The following is a 27,989-nucleotide window of genomic DNA, read 5'->3' on the forward strand; positions in this document are numbered from 1 at the left end:
TAAGCAGCTTGCTTCTTGGGCAGGCTGTCCCCTCCTCCTAGCACGCACTCCTGCCACCAGGCCCTGGCTCTGCAGGGCCACCTCTGTGTGTCCTCTGCAAGGCAGTGCCCCCACTAGGCTGACATCACCGTCCCCTGCTCCCTGGCAAAGAGGAATTGCAGAAATGGAAGAGATGATGCAGTAGGCAAGGAAGGGCCCCTGAAATCTCTAAGAATTAGTAAGTGACCACAAATGGCTTCAGTGTTGCTAAAGGACGATCACAAATATGCCAAAGCCACGTAATACTATCTCGGATAGGAAGAGCGGGAGGCAAGGTTTGTTGCCATATAAGCAAGAACTTAGTGAGGCATCAGAAGCAGTGAACTCCCCATCACTGGAGACGGTCAATCAGGGACCCGCCGACTACTACAAGAAAGTTGTGGAGGGAGCGGCAGATGAGCACGGCCGCGTCCAGGCCTTGGTGCTGCGTACTCAAGCAACATGAACTCCCAACGAAGAACATGCTTAAAAGGGACAGTATTCATATTTTATTAAAACAAACCACATATTAGAAAATTGCCGTCATTTGAAAATATCTGCAAGCCATTTGCTGTATCAATAAAGAAATTTGTACAGATTCAAATCTGAAAGAGAACAGGTGATCAGTACCCTTCCACGGGGAGCATCAGCTGTCTCGGCACCGTGTCAGGCACAGCGGAGCTCCACCGGGGTGCTCAGAGGCCTGGTGTGTGCAGCACGGGGCGGTTTGGAAGGGTTCATACTCTATGGCTCATTTGAGCCGCACAGCACTGGTAGGTGGAGTCATTACCCCTACTTTACACATGATGCTCTAAGAAGTAAAAATGACTGGGCAGAGGTCACAATTGATTGTGGACCAAAACTGCAGTTTCCTGACTAGCACAGGCCTTGGCCCAGAGCGGGGGGTGATAAAAGCCAGTTGTCATCCTTTACAGTCTCATCCCAGCTCTGTTTCTGCTACATGAATCCAAACTCTCAAATCCCCCTTTGGGTGTAAGACCTCCTCTCAGAGCCCAAGGAAGGTAACCCAAAGGTGGACTCTAGTCCCTCGGAGTAACCAGGCGAATCGAAGTGTCAAAGGCCCAACAAGGGAGGGGCCAGAGGCACAGGTGGCGCCAGAGACGGCGTACGGCCTGGCAGACCTGAGCACAGAGTCCAGCGCCACCATGAGCTGTGTGACCTTGGTAAAGTCACTCCTCAGGGCCTCAGTTTTGCCATGTGTAGAACTGGGGTAACTTTCCACCTCCTAGGGATGATGCGAGGATCGAGTGAGTGAACAGCAAAGCATTAGAACAGCGCTGACAAACTCGCACGTGCTGCCAGTGCCCGGCCCCGTGGCGGGGGCCTGGGGCAGCCTTGGTTGGCAGGGATGTGGGTCACGTGTACCCATCGCTTCTGGCAGGATGCCCTCTGCCTGTGGGAATCCAGCTCCGGGCGCCCCGGGAGAATCAAGTTCCCTTTCCTCAGGATTCCTGGAGCAGAGTGCTTAGACAGCTGTCCAAGCTACAGCTTTAAATGATTTGGTTAGAACTAAAGGCACTTTTGAGGTTCCTTCTACTTGTATTACATTGCCCCATATGAAAGTACCATTTTTAGGTCAAAAACTTGGAAATTGGCACTTTTATATGGTTCAAACCAATTAATGCACCAAGAGTCTGTTAAACCAGGAGGGAGATTTCAGTGTGCATTTCCGCGCCTGACTGCTGGCCTCCTGCCAAGCGCCTAAGATACTTAACACAATATAACTTTAAAACCCCCCGGGGAACTTGACAAATCAGGACGCTGAGCCTTCAGGACTGAGGCACAGACCCTGGAAAGAGGCTGTTCCCTCCCCGCTGGAGGAGCTGGCCTTCTTGATGCCATCACTTCCTTCTGGAAAGCGGGGCTCTCTGGGTTTCCTTGGCAACATCGGGATCTGAGGAGCAAGGGGTTGTCTGGGCCGCCCAACCTCCACTGTAGCTCCTCTCCTTTGGATTCCATGACAGTTGAGAAAACTGCCTGCGGTTGCTTAGCAACGGTCACCTGCTGATTTCTTCCCAACATCCCTTGAGAAATGAATGAGCAGTAAAATCTCCCAGGTTGAGAGCTGGGCCTGAAGGTCTGGGCCAGGGGGCAAGTCAGACACTTGCCTGGGGGTTGGGGTGGCCCAGCTCTTAATCACCACGGGGGACTTGAAGCAACTTTCTTTCAGGACCTTAGTCTCCCCAAATGTAGTGAGGTCAGGCTGGGCGATCTGTGAGGCCCTCCCAGCTGAGCTATCCTGCCCTTCAACGATAGCCAGCTGGCCCTTCACTCACTGCCTGGGAGGGTGGCAGGGTATGAGGACGTAACTGCTCTTAGCCTCCAATCTAGTTGCAAAGACAGGTCGCAGATTCGTGGCCCTGACAGTAAGAGAGGTTCTTGTGGCTTGGGGGGACCTCCCGGGGCAGCTAAGCCCGGGAAGACTGAGACAGGCAGAGGGAGGAAGAAAGGACTTGCCTGTGTAACTGTGTGTGTATGGGGCCCCGGGGAGGACAGCAGCAAAGTGTAGAGGTGGGGCTATGTGACACCCTTCTGGAGCTAGGAGCCACTGAAAATAGCTGCAGGAACTCCATGAGGATAAGTCGTTTGGGTCAGACTAGAAAAGCCTTGAATGCTAAGGTAAAGTGCTCGTTTTCTCCCCTGTAGTCCTTGGGAACCTCTTGATAGCTCTAAGCAGTGCAGTGAGGTGTGAGAGCCCTCTGGCTTAGGGTGGAAGAGGAGGATGGGTCAGGCCAGGTGGTGACATGGACAAGCTGTAGAGTGAAGAGGAGGCAGACCCAACGGACCGTCAAGGGATAGAGTCAGGGCTGGGTGACTCCCATTCATTCACGTATTTACTGTGTGCCTACTATGTGCCAGGCGTTCTGGGTGCTGCACGAGGAGGTGGGAGGCTGAGGATAGTGCCTTCTGCCACGGCTCCCTGTGGGGTGTGCTTTCAGGCGCCTGGACTGAAAGGAGTGCAGTATGGGTGTCCTGGTGGCGGGGGGAGGCCTGGGAGAGAGCAGCGGCAGAGGTCCTGTGTGTAGGGCGCATGTGAACCCAGCCCAGCAGAGGAACTCTTCAAAGCACAGGGCCTGGCTGGTGGGGAGAGGGTGCTTAAGAGTAGGCCGCTGCCCAGCCCCGGCTGGGTCGGGGGAGGCCGGAGCCGCGGGGACCCAGGGCGGCCTCTCGGGGCTCGGCCTAGGGCAGCCGCGGGATGCTGATGGCGCCCTCCCAGAGCCGCAGGGCCGGGTAGAGCGGTTCCTGGAAGGCGGCGCGGAAGGTGTGCAGGTGGCTCATGCCGCCCGTCACGTCGTAGAAGGCGAGCACGCCGGCCTCGTAGTCCAGGAAGACGCCGAGCCGCTCGGGGTCGCCGCGGGGCCGCAGGCGGCTGCGCTGGCCGTCGTGGAAGGCCCAGTACTCCAGGTCGTAGCGCTTCAGGCACCACGACTGGCGGTTGCAGCCCAGGCGGGCGGCGGCCGAGGCCCCGCGGCGCCGCAGCGAGGCGTAGGCCGCTCCCGCCCACCAGCCGGCGCCCGCCTCCTGCACGTCCACCTCCCAGTAGTGGCGGCCCGCGGCGAAGCAGTCGCGGCCCAGCACCTGCCACAGCGCGTCGAAGCGCGCCGCGGGCGCCGGCCCCAGGCGGCCCAGCAGCGCGCAGCGCACCGTCAGGCGGTCGGCCGAGAGGCGCAGGCGCGCGTGCATCGTGTCCGGGTCCAGCGAGGGCGTCCGCGCGTCTGCGGGGGCGGGACACGGGCCACGCCTGTGGGCGGAGCCAGCGCGGCGCCCCGCCCCCCGGGACCGTCTCTCCCCCACCACGCGCGCGCCCACCCCAGGAAACGGGAAAACTCCGGGCACGCCCCACGGACAGATGGAGTGCCACCCTTTTAACCCCAAACGCCTCTGGAGAGGTGCTGGGGCGACAGGGGAAGAGAGAAAATTTACTGTACACCCAGTGTACCGTTTGAATTTTGTACCGTGGACTTCATTGCCAACCTCTGAAAAAGTAATTGAAATAATCCTGTCATTGATCACAGTCGGGTGTATAGCCTTCCAATTGTCTTTTTACTTGATGCTTTACAGTTTTTCTTAACATTGGTATCATACCAGACATGCTCTTGGGTAATCTGCTTTTTAAAATTTATTAATGTATTGTGAACATTTTACCACATCAAATAATATTCTTTTATAAGAGCATTTTAATGACGACCCTAAGATTTTGACGTATGGATGCATTACAATTTAACCTATCCCTCCCACTGAAAAAAATAGGCATTTTTAAAAGCTTTCAAAAACACTAATATTATTACATCTTTAGTATCTGATTATTTCTTTAGGATATATTTCTAAAAGAGGACTTCCTGGGTCAATGGGGATGGTGGTTTTCAACGCTTTTGGTAAATATTGCCCAAGTGTCCTCCAGAAAGGTGGCAGCGATTTAAACTCCCAAAGCTAGTTCCTGTTGCATCATGCCACATACTAGACAAGAAATTTTAAAAAAGTCTAGATCATAGGGTGTGTGGGTGTTTGGCTTTAATAGATACTGCCAAAAAGTTTCTCAGTAATGTTTTGGAGTTTTCTGTGGAGAGGTTTTGTATATCTTTTGTTAGATTTATTCCTAGTTTTTAAAAAATATTACTGAAAATAATGTGATTTTAAAATTTCATTTTCTAATTGTTTATTGCCAATATATGGAAATACAATTGATTTTTGTATAATGACCGTATATCCAGCAGCTGAAGATTGCTCAAGCCATATTGTTAAATAAAAACTTACAAAAATATCTATAATATGATCCTGTTTTTAAAAATCTGTGCACATATATGCCTTTAAAATATCTGAAAAAATATATGCCAAAATATTAGCAGCATTTACATCTGGAGGAGGCAATTGTTTTATTTTGTATATATGCAATTTCTAATTTTCTTCAAGAAGCATCATTCGCTATATAATTTCTTAATGGGAACAAAGATGTTCACAATATATCAGTAAATGAAAACAGATTACAAAACAGTATATATAGTATGACACCACGTTTGCTTAAAAAAGATATATTAAATATTTATCATTGTGTGTGTATATAGATATGCCAAAGAAAGCTAAAGGGCAAATCACGGTAGTTATCGACTACTACATGTCTACTAGGGTAGACATGAGCAGAATTTCTAAAGCTCTCCAGTGATTTATGAGTGATTTTCTTTTAATTTCTGCTTTTCTTTGTTTTCTAATTTTTCTACAATGAACATGGATTATTTCTGTATTAAAAAACTAATAATAAAGGTTAAAAAACCCAAGTTGGCTCTCTTAGGAAAAAAAGGGGGGCCTCCATTTCCGTGACCCGCCCCCCACTGTGCACCCCGCCCTCCGCCCTGGGGGTCTTACATTTTAAGAAGAGGGATCGCTCTGGTGAGGGGCTTGTTTTCAACAAGGAGCCCGGCTTGGTGCTGGAGGAGCCCGAGAGCTGGCAGTTCATGTCTGTAACGAATTGCAAGAAATGAGTGCCTGGCTCACGCAAGGAGCGCAAACTGTAAAACGTACTAAAAATGATACAAAACTGGAGATTTGCATAATCTCTCCCCAAGAATCGCATGCAAATGTAAGTAAGGAATGCATATTCACAGCGACAGGAAAACTCGAGGACAGGCTCAGATCCAGGAAGAAGCGCACTTTCCAGGTCAGAAGTGAGTTCGGCAGTGGTGGGCCGTGTGAGTGAGCCCTGGACTGGGGAGGAGACAGTAGGCTCCAGGTGTGTATCCACAGCCAAGGAGGGGAGCAACCTCATGGCAGAAAGGCAAATGCCAGGACAAAGATGGAAAGCACGAAATTAAAGCTGAGTCCTCAGAAGGTCAGGTCTCGCTCAGGTGAGAGGGAGTCAGGGGAGACCCAAGTCATGGTCCCTGTCTTCAACAGCTGTCAGGTAAATCAGGTGAGAAAGGGGCTCACTTGAGCCACCATCGGAGGCAGAGAGTGCTCCAGGTCACAGACAAGAGAGGTGAAGGGCTCTGGGGCTTGAAGGGGTCAGGGAAGGCTTCATGGAGGAGGAAGCCCCTCAGCTGGCCCTTAAGGGATGGGGAAGATTTGGACACCCAGAATCAAGGATGGGAGGCTTTCCCAACAAAGGGTACAGCGGGAACGAAAACATGAAGGGCAGGGGGCTAGGAGTGGCATGTAAGCAGTGGGGAGCCATGGGAGGTGTCTGATTGAGGCTAGACATGAGCAGAAAAATTTCCAAAGCTCTCTCTGGTGGGGAACGATGGGGCAGGTGAGAGCGGAGGCAGAGGCCTGCAGAGGCTCCAGCAGGAACTGGGCAGCAGGAATGGAAAAGCCAGGTTGAGGAAATGCCACAGTGGCAGAAGGGCCAGGACTTAACGCTGTGGGGGATCAGAGTTTGCCACCTCAAGATGTATCTCTTCGGCATAAGGATTATTTTCGGCTGGTTATTTTTTTAAAAAACTGCAGACATGGGAAAAGCCCTGAAAACCAAGTAGAAGTTACCCTTTCTAAGAGACACTTACATTTGTAAGGGAAATCTCCATCTGTAAAGGTGTCTCCCTCTCTGTACCAGGAAGAGGGGCTGACCTTGTCTCTAGAAACTCTCATCAACGCAGAAGGCAAGGACTTAAATCTGCATAATAAGCGTACTCTTGTTTTCTGTGTTTTCCTGGTAATCTCCCATAACCGACTCCCCCGACTCCCAACATCCTCCTCTGTCTTTAGCTGAAGATGGTATTTAAGGTGGCAGCTTTGGCCATTTGGGCTGAGTCACCCAGTTTTCCTGGGTTTCTCCTATATATACATGGTGTAAAGCTTTGTTTGATTTTCTCCTGTCATTCTGTCTCATGTCAATTTAATTTGTAGACCAGCCAGAAGGACCCAGAGGGTAGGGAAATTCTCTTCCTCCCCTACAGCCCTTTACTGGGAGTCAAGCAGCAGCAGCTTGGGAGAAGATGCAGGATCCCTTTGGGCCTGCTGAGCCTGCAGTTCTGTGGAGCACACAGGTCGGGAGGGAGTGGTGCTGCAAGACCCCCATCTCCTCGGGTCCTTCCTGGGGGTCAGCACCTGTGATCATGAGAATGATGGCCTCACGTGGAGGCGGGGGAGGTGTGAGGGCCTGGGAGTCTAGGGGTCAGAACACAGACTCTGGGCCCAGAGTCTGTTTGAATTCTGCCTCTACCCCCACCAGCTGTATAACCTAGGGCAAGTCAGTTAACGTCTCTGAGCCTCAGCTTCCTTATCTGTAAGATGGGGCTAGCGAGGCGCCCACCACACAGGGTGCTGTGAGGAGCTGCTGGACGGATCTGTGTGAACGGCTGCAACGATGCCTGGCACCAGGCGAGTGCCCTGCCTGCAGATGTAACGACAGCAGCAGCAGCTAAGGCTCACAGAGGGCTCACTCTGCCTGGCACCTTGCACGTCAGAGCCCGTTTAGTCCTTGCAACAGCCCCCGGAGAGGACACTGCACCATCGTCCCCACTTTATGGACGTGGAAACAAGCAGAGACAAGGTAGGTGCCTGGCCCGAGAAGGCAGGGTTAGGAAGCAGTGGCTGGGGGAGAAGCTGGCACTCTGGCTCCAGAGTCCCCGCCTGTGGCCACGACGCTTTCCGGCCCTTCTGACCCACAGGGATCGCAGAAGGCTTCCTCAGGTCCGCTCAGAGAGGCCTACCCACTGCCCCGTCTGACAGCTCCTCCCCGGGCCACCCCGTTCTCCTCATCCTGCTTTATTTTCCCCAGAGCACCTCTCATCGCTGACGTCTACTCCTCTGTGGTCTGTCTTCCCCCAAGAGGCTGAGCACGGAGGCAGGAGCTCTGCTTTGTACCTTGCCGTGCTTGGCCCTCAACAGGGGCTCAGTAATGTTCTGAATGAATCATGACAGCAGAGACGAATGAATGAGTGAGTGAATGAAAGATTGAACAGGTGTTTCTGAGCACCTGCTTTGTGTCACGCCCTGTGGGGACCTCAGAGCTGGACCCCAATTGGTTCTTGCCCTCCAGGCACTTACGAGAGGCAGGGAGGAGGTCCATGTATCCAGCCTGTGACCACCCCCAGGCATGAGATGGGGCAGCGGGGAAGCGGAGACAGCCAGGAGAGGGAGCACGCCCAGGGTGGCGTGGAAGGGCTTTCCAGGTGAGCACAGCTGTGTTGGCCCCGCAGGGACGGTGGGACTTGACCAGGCAGAGGAAGGTGGGGGAAGTTGGCCATCCCAGCCGGGAGCCCAGAGCAGACAAAGACGTGGTGTGGCAGAGTCCCGGGAGCAATTGAGGGGCAGAAGCAGGACAGTGGCTTCGAGAGGCAGGACGTGGTCGCAGGAGGGGGAGTCAGAAGGGTGGGCTGGGCCCAGGCCCAGGAGCCCGGGACGGCCTGGCCAAGGGCCTCTGTGTGGGAAGGGCATGAGTGGGGTGGTGACCTTTGCAGTTGTCTCTGGGCTAAAAAGCACCAGGGGAGTAAAGGACATGAGGTTAGTCACACAGCAACTTACTTTCCTTAAGGCGAACGTCCAGTGGCGTCTGTAACACGCCCTGCATGGCTTCCATGAGGCCCTTAAAGAAGCTCTTGACGGGCTCGAAGGAGAGGGGCACCGGGTGGCACAGCTCTCCCAGGCTCATGTGCCGCTGCATCTCCTGCTCCGCGGCTGTGTACTCCTGCGAGGGCAGGCGGGGTCAGCCCCTGTCCCAGCCCCTCCGCTGCCCCCGGAACAAACCCAGGCCTGGGGCACAGCCCCCCGCCCCCCACCAGGCTGTGCCCCTGGGAGCAGAGGCCTGGAGAGACGGCCCAGTGGCTGGGCTGGAGGAGGGCCCCGGGCTGCAGGTCGGGTGGGTCCAGGGCTCCTGCTGGCCCTGCAGGCTCCTGCCGGCCAGTGCACCCAGGCCCTCTCTGTGCAGGCACAGCGGCAGGGGGAGGAGGCAGGCTGGCTGCCCACCTCGCAAGGGGCCCTGTGCCAGGGGTCTGCCTGAGGTACAGGGGGACAGAAAGAGTGAGGGACTGGTTTCCCTGGGGAAGGACCCCAGGGCATGTCCAAAAGGGGGAGCCGGAAACCACAGCCCAAAAGGAAAGCCAAGGGCCGAGAAGTGCAGCTGGAAGGCTGACTGACGGGTGTGGCCACCACAGTGGGGACTGTCCTGTTTTCTGCCTGGACATCACCTTTAAATACACTGCCTGTGTTAGGTGCGGCTTTGCTAAGTAGAAGTGAGAAAAATGCATGCTCCCAGCCCCCTTCGCGCCCAAGGTGCAGGCAGGGGACAAGGCACCTCCCACCTAGGATCTGGATAGGGAAGGGAGGCTGAGGTATTGACAACAGGTGGAGCTTGGGGACAGCGGCGGTGGAGGCTCTGGCACCGGTGCCCTGGGTCAGTGGTGTGGCTGTGACGTCTTGCCTAGAGGAGCAGCAGTAGGTCTGCAAGGGAGCAAACCTGTGTGTGGCCTGGCCTGCGTCCTGGCTTTCTGGCTCTCCTGGAGACCCTGTGAGCTGCCTGATACTCTCATAACCTCGTTTCGTGCTTAAAACAGTTCCAGTGGACTCTCGTAACTGTTTGCCATTAAGAACCCTGTCTGCACTTTCTGAAGGTCTGTCCCGGGCGAGGATTTAAAAGACAGCGGGTGAGCAGGTCCTGGCTAGTGGGCAGTGCTGCCCACGCCGGGATGGAGGGACGGACACCTCGGGGTGGGGGGCGCTAGGATTCAGCTGTCGGCAGAGACAGGCCCACCAGGCAGGATGCTGGACCTTGGGAGGGGGCTATGGGATGGTCTCCAAGCCCCATCCGGCTCTGGGGTGGCAGGTGGTTGGCCCAGAAGGCAGATGAGTGGGGTGTGGGGCTGGGGAGGGGGATGAAGGACAAATGCCACCACCTGGTAACTCTAGCATCTAGCAAAGGGCCTGGCACACAGTAGGTTCTCAGTAAATACCGATGATGGAATAAATGAGTGAATGAAACGGAGTGCGTCTGCTCCTGGCTTTGCAGACCCAGAGAACAGCCCCCAGCCACCCATCTCCAGCCAGAGACTGGCCATCATCTTGGATTCCCTCCACTTCCAATCACCAATCCTGTTGACTTTCTCAGACCTGCCTGCTTCTCCCGATCCCCACCGCCCCTTCACTGGTCCAGGCCCCCATCATCTCTCCCCTGGATGCTGGGTCTCCTCCCAACTTCCCTTCCAGCCTCCAGTCCTGGCCCCCTCAGTGAATCTTCCACCCTGTCACCAAAGTGACCTTTCTAAAGCATTAAACTGACCGTGTCATTTCTTGCTTTAGGACCCTCGCCTGGCTCCCATCTCTACAGGACAAGGGCTAACCTCCATGGCCAGGCACAGAAGGCCCTTCATCAACCAACCCTGGCCTCCCAAGCCAGCAGCAGCTCTGCACACCCCTCCCTTTTACCCCTGCCCTGCCTCCAGCCAGGCTGAACCCGGGCGGCTCTCCAGCCTGCCAAGCTCTCAGCGTGCATGTGGTTCCCGTCTGCCCGGGATGTCCTCTCTGCTCCGTCTCTCCGAGATACCCTGTGAGTGGAATATACTCCACATCCCAGACCCAGCTCCTCCTCCTAAGTCTTCCCTGACCCCCCATACAGAGTCGGACATCTCCCGGACACACTTTGGCTAGCTTGCTTGAGCTGTGTTGTACATAACTCTGAGCGTGTATCCCCACCCAGGAGCTCCTCGTGTCAAGCAGGGGCCTGGTGCTGAGCACATAGCTGATGAATACATGGACAAGAAAATGCAAGGAAGGACTGATGGATGATGGACGTCAGCAGCTCTGGCACCAGAGAATAAAAAGAGAGGATGCCACAGCCCTAAAACTGCACCTATGATGGAAGAAGAACCTTCTCCTCCGTGGAAGAGTCCTTTTGTATTAGCTATCCCTAAAAAGTACCATTCTTTTAGAGGAAACAAACAGATGTACCCCTCTGTGCCTCTTGCCCCTATTAAAGTACAATATCCTTTGTGCCTAGGAGAGTACCTCGCCCAGAACTTTTTGTTAGGTTTATTTTTTCTTAGCTAAACAATGAAACACAGGCTGAATTGACCAAGGCCACATAAAGGCACATGAGTGGAAATACCCACCAGGGACTGGCTTGACTGGTTTCGCAGTGACTGATTTATTTGTGTATCTTATTTCCCAGCCACAGCCTATGCTAATCTGTGGTTAGACTCAGTGCCACCTTTATTTAGTTGTACCCTGCCTTGTCCCACAAGCCTTTAAAGCACAAAGGTTGTCTAATACTGCAAGATGTTCCTGTACAGCGAGAAAAATGGAGCAAAGACAACACTCGGATAAGAATGCAAGCAGGAAGCCAGAGGGAGATGAGGCACAAAATGTACGCCACAAAGTCTCAGCCCAGCTATTGAAACACATTCGGCTCTGAGCTTCCCAGAAACCATGGCAAAGAAGGAAACAGGAAGAGTTACATGAGTAGAAAGGCAATCCAAGTGCACAGGAGTACGGGCACGAGGGAGGAGTTTCTTCCAGGGGTCCTTGAAGACAGGAACACTGCTCTCAACAACACGCTTTCACTAAAACAGCGACAAATCTCACACGGGCATTTCTTAGACGCTTCCTCAGCATAAGCTAACAGCCTCCGACAGAGCCCAGTGGCTAAGGAGTGCCATCCTTCTCTCCCCTTTGTGATCAGCTCTGGAGCCTGCTCCAGAGCTGAAGGGACACCTTCCTTTCCAGAAGGGGTGTCTCAACTCGGACTGTAGAGGCAGAGGGCCGGGCAAGGCTGCCTCATGGCTTTAGAGTTGGACAGACCTGGGTTCTGATCACCACTCTGCCACCTCCCAGCTGTGTGACCTCGGACGAATCACTTCACCTCCCTGAGCCTCAATTTCTCATTCGTAAAATGGGGGAGAATATCCACTTTGCAGAGTTCTTGTGAATATTTAAGCTAAAACACATGAAGTGTGTGGAAGACAGAGGTCCTCAAAACGGTGGCTGTCAATGTGAATGAATTAGTGCAAGGTATGTATTATCTTCCTGACAGTGTATATTTTCTGACCACGCGTGGGGGTAAGGAAGTCTCTATGCTGACAAGGGGATTCTCTGCATATTTACTCAGTGTGTAAATGCCATGTTCAATGCCACTGTAACCGAGAGGCAATGCTGGTGGCAGGTGTGGGCCGTGAGGGCAGAAACCCAGCCTTATTACCTGCAGCAGCTGTACGGGGTTGGGCTCCTGGCTGATGCTCCACACCCTGTTGGAGAGATCGTTCATGATGTCGATTTGCTCCCCACAAGACTTGATTTGCTCCCTGTACCGCTGGAGGGCAAGCTGCGTGTTTTTATCAATGAATTTCTTGGCCAGCACTTCCTCTTCATCAAGAAGTAATCTGAGTTCACTGAATTTTTCTGTCAGCCAGGTTTTACTTGACTCTGCATGAGCCTAAAAAAGAAAACCAGTTGCAGATGATATGATTGCCAACCAGGAAGTCCAGAAAAATCAACACGAAAAAAATTATTACGACCTCTAAAAAGTGAGTTCAGCAAGGTGGCAAGTCAAGTGTAAGATCAACTTATAAAAACTCCAGCTTTCCTGTAGATCATTATCTTTCTCCATACACAAAAATAGATCAAAATGGATCAAAGACTTGAAGGTAAGACCTGAAACCATAAAACTTCTGGAAGGAAATACAGGCAGTACACTCTTTGACATCAGCCTTAAAAGGATCTTTACAAATACTCAGACAAGGGAAATAAAAGAAAAAATAAACGAGTGGGACTTCATCAGATTAAAGAGCTTGTGGAAGGCAAAGGAAACCAAGATCAAAATGAAAATACAACCCAACATCTGGGAAAAAATATTTGCAAATCATATATCTGATAAGGGGTTAATCTCCACAATATATAAAGAAGTAACACAGCTGAACTACAAAAAAATAAACAACCCAATCAAAAAGTGGGCAGAGGATATGAACAGACATTTTTCCAAAGAAGATATACAGATGGCCAATAGGCGGATGAAAAGATGCTCAACATCACTGATCATCAGGGAAATGCAAATCAAAACTACACTTAGATATCATCTTACGCCCATTAAAATGGCTATAATCACCAAGACAAAAAATAATAAATGTTTGAGAGGTTGTGGAGAAAAGGGAACCCTCATACACTGCTGGTGGGAATGCAAACTGGTGCAGCCACTGTGGAAAACAGTATGGTCATTTCTCAGAAAATTAAAAATAGAATTACCATATGACCCAGCTATCCCACCACTGGATATTTATCCAAAGAACTTGAAATCAATGATACAAAGAGACTTATGCACCCCTGTGTTCACTGCAGCATTATTCACAATAGCCAACACGTGGAAGCAACCCAAGTGCCCATAGACTGATGATTGGATAAAGAAGATGTGGTGTATATATACAATGGAATACTATTCAGCCATAAAAAAGACATAATCGTTCTTTCGCAGCCACGTGGCTGGACCTTGAGGGTATCATGTTAAGCAAAATAAATCAGACAGAGAAAGACAAACACCGTATGATTTTACTCATATGTGGAATATAAACAAACTTACGGACAAAGAGAATAATTTAGTGGTTATCAGGGGGAAGGGGAGGAGGGTGGGCACAGGGGTGCAGGGGCACATTTATATGGTGTCTGACAAATATTAATGTACAACTGAAATTTCACAATGTTATGAACTATTTAGACCACAATAAAAAAATTAACAAACAAAAACTCCAGTTTTTCTAAGTACCAGCTATAACCAATGGGAAAATTGGAGAAATAAAGATCCTTTTTAAAATAGCAGAAAAAAATACAAAGTATGTAAAAATAAACCTAACAAAAACTGTAAAGACCTAGATAAAGAAAAGTATAAAATTGTACTGAGGGGCTGACCCTGGCCGAGTGGTTAAGTTAGTGTGATCTGTTTCGGCTGCCCGGGGTTTCAGCGGTTCGGATCCCAGGCGCGGACATGGCACCACTCATCAGGCCACGCTGAGGCGGCGTCCCACATACCACAACCAGAGGCACTCACAACTAGACTATACAACCATGTACTGGGGGGCTTTGGGGAGAAGAAGGAGGAAAAAAAAAAAAAGATTGGCAACAGTTGTTAGCTCAGGTGCCAATCTTTAAAAAAGATAATAATAATAAATAAAATAAAATTGTACTGAAAAACATTTTTAAAAACTCTGAATGTGTGGAAGAAAAAGACATCCCTGGCTGGGAAAATTCATTACTATAAAGACAGTATTTGTTTCCAAATTAGTCCATAAAGTCAATGCCATCCAAAAGTCTTAACATGCAGATTAAACAAATATTCAATTATCATGAGGGAGAATAAAGCACAATAAAAGCCAAAAATTGCTTTAAAAAGTTCTGTGAAGGATGAGCTGCCTTATTAAACATCAAACTGCAAAGCTAAAGGACTTAAAACCATGTGGGTTAGGGACAGACAAAAAGATCAAGGGCATAGAATAAAAAGTTTAGGAAAGAACTGAAAAATACATGTGTGTGTGTGATAATGGTGGCATTTCAAATTATTAGGAAGAAAGACTGGAGTATTCAATAAATGGTATGGGTACACAGACAATTAACCACGTATTTGAAAAAGATTTTAAGTCATATCCTTATCTTATACCACATATAAAAATAAATTCAGACAGAACCTCACCTACGAAGTAGTCTTGCCAAAAAACGCAAATTCGCATCTGATCAGGCCTCTAAATCTGCCTTAAAGGTTCCATGTAGAGGACAGACAGGCAGAAGAGGAATACGAGAACCATCAACTTAAGAAATGCATCAACCAACTGCAACTTGAAAACTTTATTTCACTCCTAATTCAAACAAATAAATGTGACATTTATAAGACAATAGGGAAAGTGACCACTGATTGGATGTTTGATGATATCAAGGAACTACTGTCAATTTTCATAGGTGTGATGATGATACTGTTGTTATGTGTTTTAAAAAATGAGTCCTTATCTTGTAGAGATAATATGCTGAAACTTTTACAGATGAAATGATATGTCTGGGATTTGCACCTAAATATGTGCATATACTTGACGTTTTCCACAATAAAAGGTAAACAAACAAAAAAAGAAATCCAAATAGATTAAAGCACTACACATTTTAAAAAACCAAATAATAAACCTATTAGAACGAAATACAAAACAATTTTATTTCCAAAACTTTGGGAAGGGAAGACCTCTGTGAGAGAAACCCAAAACCCAGATGGTTATTAAACGGGAGCCGTGACAGGTTTGCTCACATAAAAAATGGAACTTTTCCCTAAAGGGAAAGCGCTGTGAATAAAGCTACACAACAGGTAACAAACGGTGCAAGTTTACTGTCCATAACACATGGGACAGAAAGAAGTCACTGAATTCAGACATGGGCCAAAGACAGGCAAGTGCCAACAGATGTACGAAGAGGCCCCTCAGCCTCCCCAGCAACCAAGACAGCGAGCAGTGTAACCAGGAAATAGATTGTGGCCGTCCGACTGAAGAGTCTGAACCGATGGACGATACTGGGGTCTGTGAGGGCGCGTGCAACGACACTCGCACGCTGCAGTGGTGGTGTCTATTGGGGCTGCACTTTTAGCGGGCAGTCTGACCGCACCAAAACCTTAAATGCATGTGGCCTTTGATGCAGCATTTCCTCTTGCAGGAATTGATCCTAGAAAATGTTTTCACATGGGCATGAAGATTTGTGTACCAAGATGTTCACTATAGCAGTGCTGGTGATAGAGAAAAATAGGCAAAATTTTCAATATGGGAAGTATATACATATATTTATCATATAAATTATGCTGCATTCATACAATGAAATAATACATAGTGATTAAAAAGAATGCAGCATTCTGAGGGGCTGGCCCCGTGGCCGAGTGGTTAAGTTTGCGCGCTCTGCTGCAGGCGGCCCAGTGTTTCGTTGGTTCGAATCCTGGGCGCGGACATGGCACTGCTCATCAGACCACGCTGAGGCGGCGTCCCACATGCCACAATTAGAAGGACCCACAACGAAGAATATACAACCATGTACCGGGGGGCTTTGGGGAGAAAAAGGAAAAAAATAAAATCTTTTAAAAAAAAAAAGAATGCAGCGTTCTGATACATGCTGTAATATGGATAAATCTGGAAGACATCATGCTACTGAAATAAGCCAGACATAAAAGGACAAATATTGTTTGATTCCACGTTTATGAACTATCTAGAACAGGGAAATTCAGAGAGACAGGAAGTAGATTAGAGGTTACCAGGGGTGGTGGGACGGGAGAATGGGAAGTAATTACTTAATGGTTACAGGTTATGTTTGGGGTGATGGAAAAGTTTTGGAAACAGTGGTGATGCTTGTACAACATTGCACATGTAATCAGTGCCACTGAATTGCACTCTTAAATATGGTAAAAATGGTAATTTCTTGTTATGTATATTTTAACACACACACACAAACGCAGCGGACCTATATGTCGTGGCATAGAAAGCTCTCCAAGACACCATGTGGAGAAAGCAAGTTGCACAATCATACATACAGGATGATCCCATTTATGTAAAAGATAACAGAACAACAACTATACATGGATATATGCATCTGTATGTTTGCAGGTGCATTTAAATGTCTGTTGGTTGTGATCACGTTTGGGAGGAGGTGTGGGGTTGAGGGGATGGTGAAGAGAAACTCTTACTTTGTACATGTATAGTTCCATACTATATTCTAATACACTATTTAAATATTTAAAATGGGCACGTGTTCATGTATTACTAGTACAATTATAAAATAAAGCCAAAAATCATTTGGAAAAACCCACAAAACCTAGGCCAGCCTCTTCTCCCAGCCCAAACATCTGTACAGCCCACGCGGCGGAATGACCCCTGGTACCCGGCAGGCTCCCCCGTGACGCAATGCTCTCTTCTCAGTGGGGCAGGAACGTGTGGTTTGGCAGGATCTAGGGGACGGGTTCCTGAAGCTGCGTTTCCCACACAACGTTCCAGGCAGTGTGGTTGGGCTGAGACTGGCTTATACCACCACGTGCCTGACAGATTGAACTGGCTTTGGGCTAGCCTGGGAATTAGTCTACACTTAACATGGTTTCCATGGGTCCGTGAACCTGGACGCAAATATCTCTCTGTTTAATGACCAAATGAAGGAAAGAAAAGGTGTTCCAAACCCTTGATTTATGAATGCGTTTTGGAGGCAGTGTATGTAAATGGAGTAAATGTAAATGTAAATGCAATTCTTTCTATAGAAACCAAGACGGCAAATATCCTCCCAACCAAGCTATGCTCCAAGCAGTTTCTACAGATCCGCCTCGTAAAGAATATACAAAATAAGCTTCACGACACCATACATGGTAAAAACTCTCAGGAATAACTGTTCAGAAACATCCACAAGAAAACTTAAAGTGTAAGCAGATAGGCTGATTCCGCAATACAGTTAAAAAAGAGTTCTGGCAATGAAACAAGGAAGTATGCTGCTTGGTTTGGGCCACACTGGTTCAAAATGCAACTGGATCCCAGACTGAACTGGTCTGGGTGAGGGCCTGACAGTCCGGCTGAGGAGGCGCCCGTCTAGGCCCCTTTGCCTCAGGTCCACGTCCTGCTCTTCACAGGCTCTGCTCCGCAGGGCAGAGGGGCTGACTCCTGCGGGCCCAATTTCCAGGATCCTCCTTCAGGCTGGGTTTGGTCAATGGGAGGAGGAATTAGAGGGAGGTCCGAGGTGAGAGGAAGGAAGCAGCCAGGGCCTCCCTCCCACCAGTATCTCCACGAGCGGCTGCATCCCCGAGCCCCCCATCCTCCAGCTCCCACAGGACAGGCCCGTTAGGCTTCTAGCTCCTGCCTGGGTGGCCGGGGCCCCTGCACTCTGCTAATACCACCTCCTTTCTTTGTCCCGGCCGGCCAGGCATGAAGGTGCTGCCTGCTGGTGCCAGCTGCCTCGCCTCCCGCTGGCTGGCTTCTCTGCCTCTTCCACGCTGTGTCAGCCTTCCCAGCATTCGTCCCCGCTGTCCCAAACACTCAAAGTGGTTTCTGTCTTCCTGGGTGGACCCTGAAGGATACAGCTGTGGTCCCAGGTCCACCTGTGCCTTCCTATGTGACCAGCAACAGGTTATTTCTTCTTCCCGGGTGCCCACATCTCCAAGGGCCTTTCAGCTCTGACAGCCCGAGCATTCTAAATCCCTACCTAGGTCTGCATTCAGCAGACAATAACCACCTTATATATACATACACATATCATACAGACACACGTATACATGCCTACACACAGATCTTCCTGGACTTACCAAGGGGTTACGTCCTGATAAACCCATTGTAAGTTGATCTCTTGAGTCAAAAATGCATTTAATACACCTAACCTACCAAACATCCTGGCTTGGCCCAGCCTCCCTTAAATGTGCTCAGGACACTTACGTTAGCCCACAGTCGGGCAAAAGCATCTAATACGAGGCCTAGTTTATAATAAAGTGTTGAGTATCTCATGTAATTTATTGAAGACTGAACTGAGAGTGACAAACAGAACGGCTGTCTGGGTGCAGAATGGGTGTCAGTGTGTCGGCTGCTCACCCTCGTGGTCGCGTGGTGAGCGGCAGCTGCGGCTCTCGGCCCCTGCCCAGCATCGGGAAAGAGGATCCCTACACCTGGGAAAAGATCAAAATTAAAACCAAAGTGCAGTTTCTACTGAATGCGCATTGCTCTTGCACTATTGTACAGTTGAAAAATCTTAATTGGAACCATTGTAAGTCAGGGACCATCTGAATATATATTTATTTATATAATATATATCTTTATATACTTTTCATTTATAAAAGTATCAAAAGCTCACTGTGGAAAACTCGGAAGATTCAGAAAGAAGAACCTAACCACGCTGCACACTGTCACCTCCTCCTGTCAGAGTGAAGAGCAGCGGGCCAGTGCTGAATTTTCCCTCCACCTGCATGTGTTGGTCCCCTGAGGAGCCAGGATGGGGAAGCAAACAGCCTATTAGCAAGGATGTCAGGGAAACCATTTCACGGGTGTTGGTTGGGGATTAACGACCAGATCCTTCTTGACTGTTTGCTGGAAAGGAGTTAGTTAGGCCTGGTCTTTGGCTTCTGAACAGCAGACTTTGGACCATATATGAACTTTATTGCTTTTAATTTGTTTACAAATCTAGCTCATGGGTCAATTTCCAGGCGAACAGCCTCTTCCCAGGACTGCCTCTATGGAAGAAGTCCGGGCAGCACGGTGGCCCCAGACCTCTGTGCCACAGTTCGGCAGAATGCACGAGAGTCCTCACCCACACTTGTGCCTGCTGAGCCAGACGAGTCACTTCTAGGAGTGTGTCCTGAAGGGAACAAAGCAAGGTGCCAAAAATGTTCCCTGAAGTGTTCTTTTACATTAAATTGAAAAACTGGAAATAATCTAAATGTTCAACATTAGGAAAATGGCCTAACGGATCATGGTAGATCCATATAATGGAATATACAACCTCTCATACTGACATTGGTAAACAACTTTTAACGACACAGGTAAGTGTCATGATCTTAAACCAGCAACAACAAAAACCCCACACAGAAAGTGACATATAGTTTTGGTCAATAAAGGAGAAGGAGTTTGCATGGAAAATCTCGCTTCCTACTTCAAACACGTGGAAATGCTGATTTTAAACCAGCAGATTGTAAAGTTATATGACCAAGCTCAGAAACAAACACACAATCAAACAAAAGAGGCCTGCCCGGTGGCGTAATGGTTAAGTTCGTGTGATCCACTTCAGCAGCCCAGGTTCACGGGGTTCGGATCCTGGGCACAGACATACACACTGCTCACCAAGCCATGCTGTGGCGGCATCCCACATACAAAAAATAGAGGAAGATTGGCACACATGTTAGCTCAGCAACAATCTTCCTCACCAAAGCAACAATGACAATAAAAAGAAAATTTTCAGGTGCCAAAACCAAAGAGGCAACTTGGCGGCAGAGCCATGGGCAGAAGCTGAGCTGAGTGACCCCGGGAGGGCAGGGGTGGAGGTATGTGTGACAACCACCCACACGGGGCCTGATCATCTAGGAGGGGCACTGGGCACCTGGCCCATTGCAGCTGGGAACGGGGAAAGGGCCCGCTGCATCAGGCCAGGTCACAGGGAGCCACTCCATCCATGAACGAGGCCCCAGAACAACCCCACCCACTGGCCTGGGGAAGGGGCAAGGAATCCTGTCATCCCCCCCAGGGTCATGGGCGAAAAGAGTCACCAGCAAAACAAACCAGCCAGACATCAGGCTTGGACTGAGAAGGCTTGGAGTCCAGGCTCATGGAACTTCAAAACAAAAAATTCATATAAAAATGGGCTGGAAGTACTGGAAGTCACAGAGCCTTGCACAGATGTCATGCCACAGTGCTCTGCAGGGGCACTCTCACAACCCAGGGCAAACGGGGCACCATGGAAAATACCTACCAAGACAAGATGATGATACAAGTGACAAATCACACAAGGAAACGAACCAGCAGGCCTCACCTCCAGCTGGGAGGTGACCTGAGAACTGTATACAGAGTATATCTCAAACTGTGTACAAGCATATCCATGCACGGAAAAACAATCTCAGAATGGGAAGAGTGGCTGGCTTGAAGTGGCAGGATTATGGCTGAATTTTTAAAAATCTGCTTCTTGACCAGGAATTGAAATGTAAATGCTCACAGGAGCCGGGCTGGTAACACAGCGGGGCAGTGGGCAGGTGGGGGCTGGGAGAAATGCATTTCTCATGGGGTGTCCGTTGCTCAGCTCCCACAGCTCCCAGCTGGGGATGGAAGCCTAGGGTGGCCACATCTTCCTTCCTCCTTTTCTACATCTAAATTTTTATACAAACACCTCAACTTTAAAATGCTAACCACTAATTCTATTTTTCTTACTGTCTTCTGAGGGCCACTGAGGTGTAAGACTGAGAAAACATGTATAGAATTTGTACGCTGAAAACTACAAAATGCTGATGAAAGAAAACAAAGATTTACATGCACGAAGAGACAGACTGTGTTCACGGTTGGAAGACAACACAGTAAAGATGTCAATTCTCTCTAATCTGATACACAGGCTTAACACAGTTCCTACCAAAATCCCAACAAAGTTTACTTTTTGTAGATATAGACAAGATTATTCTAAGACTTAAATGGAGAGGCAAAGGAACTAAAATACTAAAATAATTCTGAAAAAGAATCAAGTGGGAGGCATCAATTATTTCAAGGCTTATTTTCAGCTACAGTAATCAAGCCTGTGCGGCACTGATAGAGGGACAGACTCACAGATCACTGGAAGGAACAGGGAATCCAGAAACAGCCCCACCCAAGTATGGCCAGTTGATTTTTGACAAGAGCAACTCAACAGAGAAAGCACAGTCTTTTCAACAAATGGCATTAGAGTAACTGGACATCCATAGATAAAAGAAAAAACCTCAACCTTATACAAAAGTTAATTCAAAATGAATCATGGACTTAAACATAAAATTATAAAACTTTTAGGGAAATAAAAGGAGGAAATCTTTGGGACCTAGGGTTAGGGAAAGAGTTCTTTAACACGACCCCGAGAGCACAATCCATAAAAGGAAAAAACTGACCAACTGGACTTCATCAAAATTAAAACCTTTCACTCTGCATAAGAACCCGTTAAGACAATGAAAAGACAAGCTACAGACGGGGAGAAAGCATTCGCAAACCACGTGTCTGACAAAGGACTCCTATCCAGATACAGTCACGTGCCGCATGACGTTTCAGTCAACAACCGACCACATAGACAGTGGTGGTCCCAAAATCTTAGCACCGTAGAGTCTAGGTGGGCAGCAGGCTATACCATCGGGTTTGTGTATAAGTACACTCTTTGATGTTTGCACAGTGACGAAATCACCCAACGATGGGTTTCTCAGAACCCATCCCCATCATTACACAAGGCATGACTGTGTGTAGACAACTCTCAAAACTGAGCAGTCAGAAAATACACAGGGGCCGGCCCGGTGGCATAGTCATTAAATGTGCGTGCTCTGCTGTGGCAGCCTGAGGTTTGCTGGTTCAGATCCTGGGTACAGACCTACACACCACTCATCAGGCCATGCTGTGCTGGCATCTCACAAAGAAGAACTAAAAGGACTTACAGCTAGGATAGACAACTATGTGCTGGGGTTTTGGGGAGAAAAAGAAAAAGGAAAAAAAGAAAGAAAACAAACAATGGGATCAGGAAACGGCAAGAGGCACGAGGAGACCTCCTGGCAGAGTGGATAGACAGATGGCAAACCAGCGCATGGAAAGATGCCAACATCACTAGCTGCTGAGGAAATGCAAATGAAGACCACAATGAGACACCACTACACACCTATCGGGATGGCTAAAAAAGACCAAATGTTGGCAAGGATTTGGAGAAACAGGATCTCTCAGATATAGCCAGTGGGAATGTAAAATGGCCCAGCCACTCTGGAAAACAGTTTGGTAGTTTCTTAAAAAACTAAACATGCAAGCACCACACTACCCAGCATTAGCACTCAGGATTCACCCCAGAGAAACAGAAACTTATAGCCACACGGAAACTGTACCCAATCGTTCAAAGCAGCTTCATTTGTAATAGCCTCAAATGGGAAACAACTAAAATGTCCTAAAATAGATGATCGGTTAAAGAAAAGGGGTATATCCACACTACTGGATTGCTGGAATATTATTTAACAATACAAAGGAATGAACTGTCCACACACGCAACAACTTGGATGAATCTCAAGGGCATTATGTTGAGTGAAAAAAATCTCAAAAGGTCACATGCCACATGATTCCATTTTTCTGACATTCTCAGATGCCCTTATAATAGACACAGAGGACAAGTTAGTGATGGCCAGAAGTAAGGGATTGTTGGGGAGGGGCGGCATGAGGGACACCTCGGTGCTGATGGAATAGTTCTGTTTTGATTGCGGTGACGGTTACCTGAATCTACACACGTGATAAGTTGACAGAACCATACACACACACTGTCAATTTTCCTGTTTTGATATTTACTACAGTTATGTAAGACGTAACCCTTGGGGTCAACTAGGTGAAAGGCACAAAAACTCCTCTGTACCACCGTCCCAACGTCCTGTGAATCTGTAATTAGGTCAAACTAGAAAGTTTAGGTGTTGAGGAGAGGGTTAAAAGAAGGAAAAACACTCCTTAGGGTAAGCTGAAGCCCGCCCTCCTAGGCTCTCCATGCGGGTCCTAACTCTCCCCTTGGGGACCCCCACCCAGATCTGCCGACGGTGAACCTGTGCCCCAACTGTCCTTCCGGCTCCACAGCCCAAGCACCTCCCATTCCCTTGGGGGTGCCAACTTTCAGTTCCAAAATCCTTTTGACCTGATTTATCCATCTGAGCCCGGAGTCCTGCTCATGACATTATTAATAATTAACCCAGGGCTACAGGTGTAAACCACAATTGTCCCCAGCAAACAGGGGCATGGATGGAGTCCCCTTACAGATCACGGATGCTGGGCAATCAGGGGCCCATCGTGTGGCCCGCCTGCCTCCCTGGGCTTCGGGCCAGCCTCAGGAAGACCAGGGGCCAGCTAGTCCTACGGGGGGAGCTGGTCTCCCCGGCTGACCTGAGGGGGTCAGCAGGAGGTCATGGGGCTCTCATAGCGACTCACTTCCACGAGGGGGCGGCTGAGGCTGAGAGGGGAAGGGAACAGCCAAGTTCATGTATAAAGCCCTAAAGACACGACTTTTTCACAGTCTAAACAGCAGCTCACACTAGGGTCAGCCCCAGCTTCCCATTTAAAACCCACCAAGAAATCCTTTTAAATAAACATCGTTATGAAAGGAGATGCCTGGAGAAAGTGCGTGTTTATGGAATACGTTTCTACTCCATCTACTTTCGCCTTGGCAGAGACCTCAGAGCCATTTGCGCGTTCCTGACACGCATTTGGCTAGTTTAAGGCGGCTGCGGGCGCGGGCACCGGTCTCTCCGCGCGGACTGCGCTCGGTGTGGTGTCCCCGGCTCCGCGGAGGCCGGTCACCGCGAAGCGACCCGACCCGCCCGCAGGCCCCTCCCCTGCGGGTCCCTTCAGGGTCTCGCCCCTCATTTTGCGTTCTTTTTCTCGAGAAGAGCCCCCTGAATTACAGAAGCCCCAGGCTCCGCGAGCCTGAGCGCCCCCGAGGCTGGCGGTCGGCTCTCCCGGGCCCCGCACGCGGACAGCCTCGTGGCGGGGTAGCAACGTGTCAACCAGACACGCCGGGGACTTGCCTGGAGCCTCCCGGCCGCGTCCTCAATCTGGTTTATGTTGCCAACCTGCTGCTGCTTCTTGGTCGCCAACTGCTGTAGACATTCTTGGGTGAGTTTCTGTATGCGAAGGAGTAAGGGAAAAAGTCAACACGGTCACTTTCGAGATAACCAGGCCCCCGGGGCACCGCGCGTTTTGTCTCAGCTGAGGTGTCCCCAGAAGGCAGTGGACTCGCCCAGAGTCAGGAGGCAAGCTGGAGGGTGACCAGGACCCAGAGGCCCACAGCAGGTATTCTCCCAACCTTGATGCCCCCTTTCTTTCTAGGACCATCCTGCGTATGACCTGCTTTTCCAGTCCCTCAAAGAGGGCCTTGAGGCAAGCCGCTTGTGGTCAGGGCAAGGGCATTTGCTCACAGCGTGAACACACGCTGGGCCCTGTTCTAGGAGCTGCCCTCAGGGAACTTGCATTGCAGGAGCCTGCGGCCCTTTGGAGGCGTCCAGAAGACCTGCATGTGTGAGAGGCCTGTGGGTCACGGTCCCCTCTCCCAACCGACTGAAACGGCTCCCTTGCCTATCTCTGCTCTTTGCAGTTGCCGTTTTTCCAAAGGCCTGCTCTGTGTCCCTCTCCCCGACAGCTGTGACCTTAGCTCCATCTGAGCCTTTTTATGGCTGGCCTTACGGTCAGCCGCTGGGCCGACTGGGCGCTTCCTGAGGGCAGGCCTGCTCCATTCCTGGCTCCCCCATAAGGACCAGGGGTGACCCAGAAGTGTCTGCTGAATTGAACAGAGTGACAAGGGCTGCCAACTTCAAGTAGAGAGCAAGTTGTTATGAGCACAAGCCCTAGAGTCACATGAGACCTCCTGGGTCTGCGTCCCTACTTCCACGCGACCTGGGCAAGTGAACTCACCTCTTTAAACCTCGGTGTCCTCAGCTGTAAATAGGGGGATAACCCCATAGGGCTGCTGTAGAGAATGAGAGGTACAGGCATACCTCATATTGCGCTTTGCAGACATTGCATTCTTTACAAATTGAAGGTTTGTGGCAACCCTGCATCAGGCAAGTCTGTCAGCACCATTTTTCCAACAGCATTCACTCACTTTGTGTCTGTGTCACATTTTGGTAATCCTTGTAATATTTCAAACTTTTTCCTTATTATCATATTTGTTATGGTGATCTGTGAGCTCTGATGTTACTCTTGACCAGTACACAAAGTGTAGTGCTTGGCAGACAGTAAGTGCTCAATAGATGGATGTCATTTCAACATCCAACAAGCATTTGCTACTGTGTGCACAGTTGTCTTTTCTTTCTTTCTTTTTTTTGTTGAGGAAGATTCACCCTGAGCTAACATCTATGCCAATCTTCCTCTCTTTTGTATGTGGGTCACTGCCACAGCATGGCTAACAAGTGGTGTAGGTCAGTGCCCGGGAACTGAACCTATGAACCCAGGCTGCCAAAGCAGAGCCTGCTGAACTCAACCACTATGCCATGGGGTGGCCCCAGCACAGTTTTATTCTAGGCAGGAGTGGGGGTAGGGACACGATAGTAACCCAAGTATAAGCCATAGCCTCAACTTTCAGGAGCACATCCTTACTCCACTGTGATTTCTAAGCTTTCAAGTCTAGCTCCTGTCTATCACCCAAGAATAACCCAGCCTCCTGGTGCCTGTGCCCTCCAGTCACAAGGTGCTTCTCCTGTCTTGGTACCTGGTAAAATCCTACCCATCCTTCAAGGCCACTTCCAATGGCACCTCCTCTAGGAAGTCTTCCTGGGCTTCCTGTTCCTGGTTCACATTGTCTTCTCTCTGGGTCCCAGTTACAACACTTATCACAGTGTATTGTCACTGTTTGTTCTCCCCCCACCAGCCAGGGAACTCCTCCAGGTCAGGGAAGAATTGATCTATTCCTTGACTCATGGCACAAGGTATGTGCTGAATGGATGTTTGATGAATGAACGATGGATGAATGAATGGATGGATGATTGATAAACAGATAAGTGGGTGGGTATGCTGATGCAAAATGGGTATGCATAGGCAAGTGGGTGGACCGACCTACCTGTGAGATCCACTGGCCATATCTCTGGAAAGCAGCCTTATTAACTCTGAAAAACAGCCTTTTGCAGAGCCATTATTATTACAGCCATTTTATAGATAAGAAAAGGAAGATCTTAGAGGCAGGCCTTGAACCCAGGACTCCACTAGCTTGACTGGCCCCTACAGGGCCCATCTTTACTTTGGAGCGCCAAGGTTGTCACCACGTGATGGTGCTAAATCATGCCTTGTAGGGGAAAGGTCCTTGTGGCCTGGGTGAATAACGGAAAGACTTCTTGGCGGTGGAAGTGGTAGCATCAACGGCTATCAAAGACAGGAGGGCCTGCCTAGCCCAGAGAGGCGAGGGATTTGACCAGAGCCACAGAACGGGTCACCCACAAGGGTGGAACAAGAGTCTGGAGGCCTTGGCCACTCTTAGGATTAAGCATGGGTCAGGGCTCCAAGGTGAGAATGGGTCCCGGGGAGGCAGTCCAGCTGGGTTCAAGGCCCCCCTCCACCTCCAGAGTCTTCCTTTTCTTATGGATCAAATGGCCGTCCTAGCTCGCCAGGCTGTTAGGCGTGGAACTGGAGCGCATGTGGAGGGGGAGGGGCGGGCCGGGGTGGTCAGAGGGGCCTTTGGGTCTGCTCTCGGGCCCTCGGGCAGTCCACGGCCCCCTCCAGGGAACTCCAGGGAGAGAAGCAGAGGAGATGGTTGTGTGGCTTTCCGGGGTGACACGGCTGTTCTCTAAAGGAGTGACGTTCCTCTCTGTTAAAGGCAGATTTTCTTCCAGCCCAAGGGCAGTGTAGTGGATCTGCCATAGTGGACGAGCTCAGGGACATGGGGTACCTGCCGGGGCTCCAAGTTCTCACTCGCAAACCCACCTCTTCCGAAGGTTAACGAACGGCCTTGGCTCGCCTTTGCCCTTCCTTGGGCCTCAGTCTCTCGTTCTGAATGACAGGTCGACAGAGATAGCCTAGACGACCTCTGGGCCGCCTTGGGGCTCCAGGTCCTGACGGGGAACTGGCAGCGCGGCCCTGGGCACGCCCCTCCCCGTCCGTTGCTCCCGGCTCGCCCCCCCGCCCCGCGCACCGCCCGCGTCCCCACCTGCACGTGCGCCGCCTCCTCCAGCGCCAGGCCCACCGGGTGGCCGCGGTGCGCGCCCAGCACCGGGCAAAGCGCGCACACGCAGCGGCGGCAGCGGCGACAGAAGAGCTCGGCCGTGCGGTCGCCGTGCTCCGGGCAGCGCCAGCGGCACGCGTCCTCGGGCCCCCCAGGCGTCGGGCTGAGCGCCGCGGCGCCCGCCATTCGTGCGCACAGTTTCGGGCCGCGCCAGCGCGGAGAGAGGCTCCCCTGGGGAATCGAAACCTCAGCGGTGGGGTGGGGCGGGGCGGCCGCGGGCCAGCCCAGCTGGGTGGCAGGAGGGCAGGAAGCGCAGACTGGGGAGGGGCGGGTAGCGGCAGCATCGTCACCCTCGGAGCAGCAGGGTGCTCTCAGCCCCGCCTGCCGCAGCACGTCTCAGCCCCCGCGAGGGCGCAGGCCCCTGCAGCCAGCTCAGTCTGGCCCGAGGTGGCCGCAGCAGAAACGGGGGCGCGCTCCTGCGAACGCAATACAGTGTGGAAATTAATGAAAGAAACTTCCACTAAATTGAGGTCGGGAAGGCCTGTAGGGGAGCCCTCACGCCCTGGCGCACACGTCAGTTACGAAGAGACTGCTCGCATCGTGGAGAGGAAGTGAAGCGGCTTTATTGGCGAAGGAAGATTTCTCTCCCGACCCAGCGACAGCGCAGCCAATGAGAAGCGGTTGCTGCCCTGAAC

General features: G+C 50.3%; 1 protein-coding gene across 1 annotated transcript; it reads right to left on the bottom strand.

The window, feature by feature from the left end:
* Positions 1-504: 504 nt before the first annotated feature.
* Positions 505-27,565, bottom strand: TRIM14 (tripartite motif containing 14). Its single transcript, XM_070595774.1, has 6 exons — positions 27,280-27,565; positions 24,173-24,268; positions 12,161-12,394; positions 8,497-8,659; positions 5,401-5,493; positions 505-3,755 (listed from the first exon to the last, which is right to left on the bottom strand). The coding sequence occupies exons 1-6, from the start codon at positions 27,478-27,480 to the stop codon at positions 3,220-3,222; spliced, it is 1,323 nt and encodes a 440-aa protein (XP_070451875.1). The 5' UTR covers positions 27,481-27,565; the 3' UTR covers positions 505-3,219.
* Between the last annotated feature and the right edge of the window lie 424 nt (positions 27,566-27,989).

The sequence above is a fragment of the Equus przewalskii genome, chromosome 26 (assembly GCF_037783145.1).
Source record: "Equus przewalskii isolate Varuska chromosome 26, EquPr2, whole genome shotgun sequence".
Taxonomy (NCBI): Eukaryota; Metazoa; Chordata; class Mammalia; order Perissodactyla; family Equidae; genus Equus; species Equus przewalskii.

Coding starts and splice junctions, on each gene's coding strand:
- TRIM14 (XM_070595774.1), bottom strand. CDS start 27,480: ATGGCGGGCGCCGCGGCGCTCAGCCCGACGCCTGGGGGGCCCGAGGAC. Junction 24,269..27,279: donor AGGAGGCGGCGCACGTGCAG/GTGGGGACGCGG, acceptor CTTCGCATACAG/AAACTCACCCAAGAATGTCT. Junction 3,756..5,400: donor GCGATCCCTCTTCTTAAAAT/GTAAGACCCCCA, acceptor CCGCCCCCGCAG/ACGCGCGGACGCCCTCGCTG.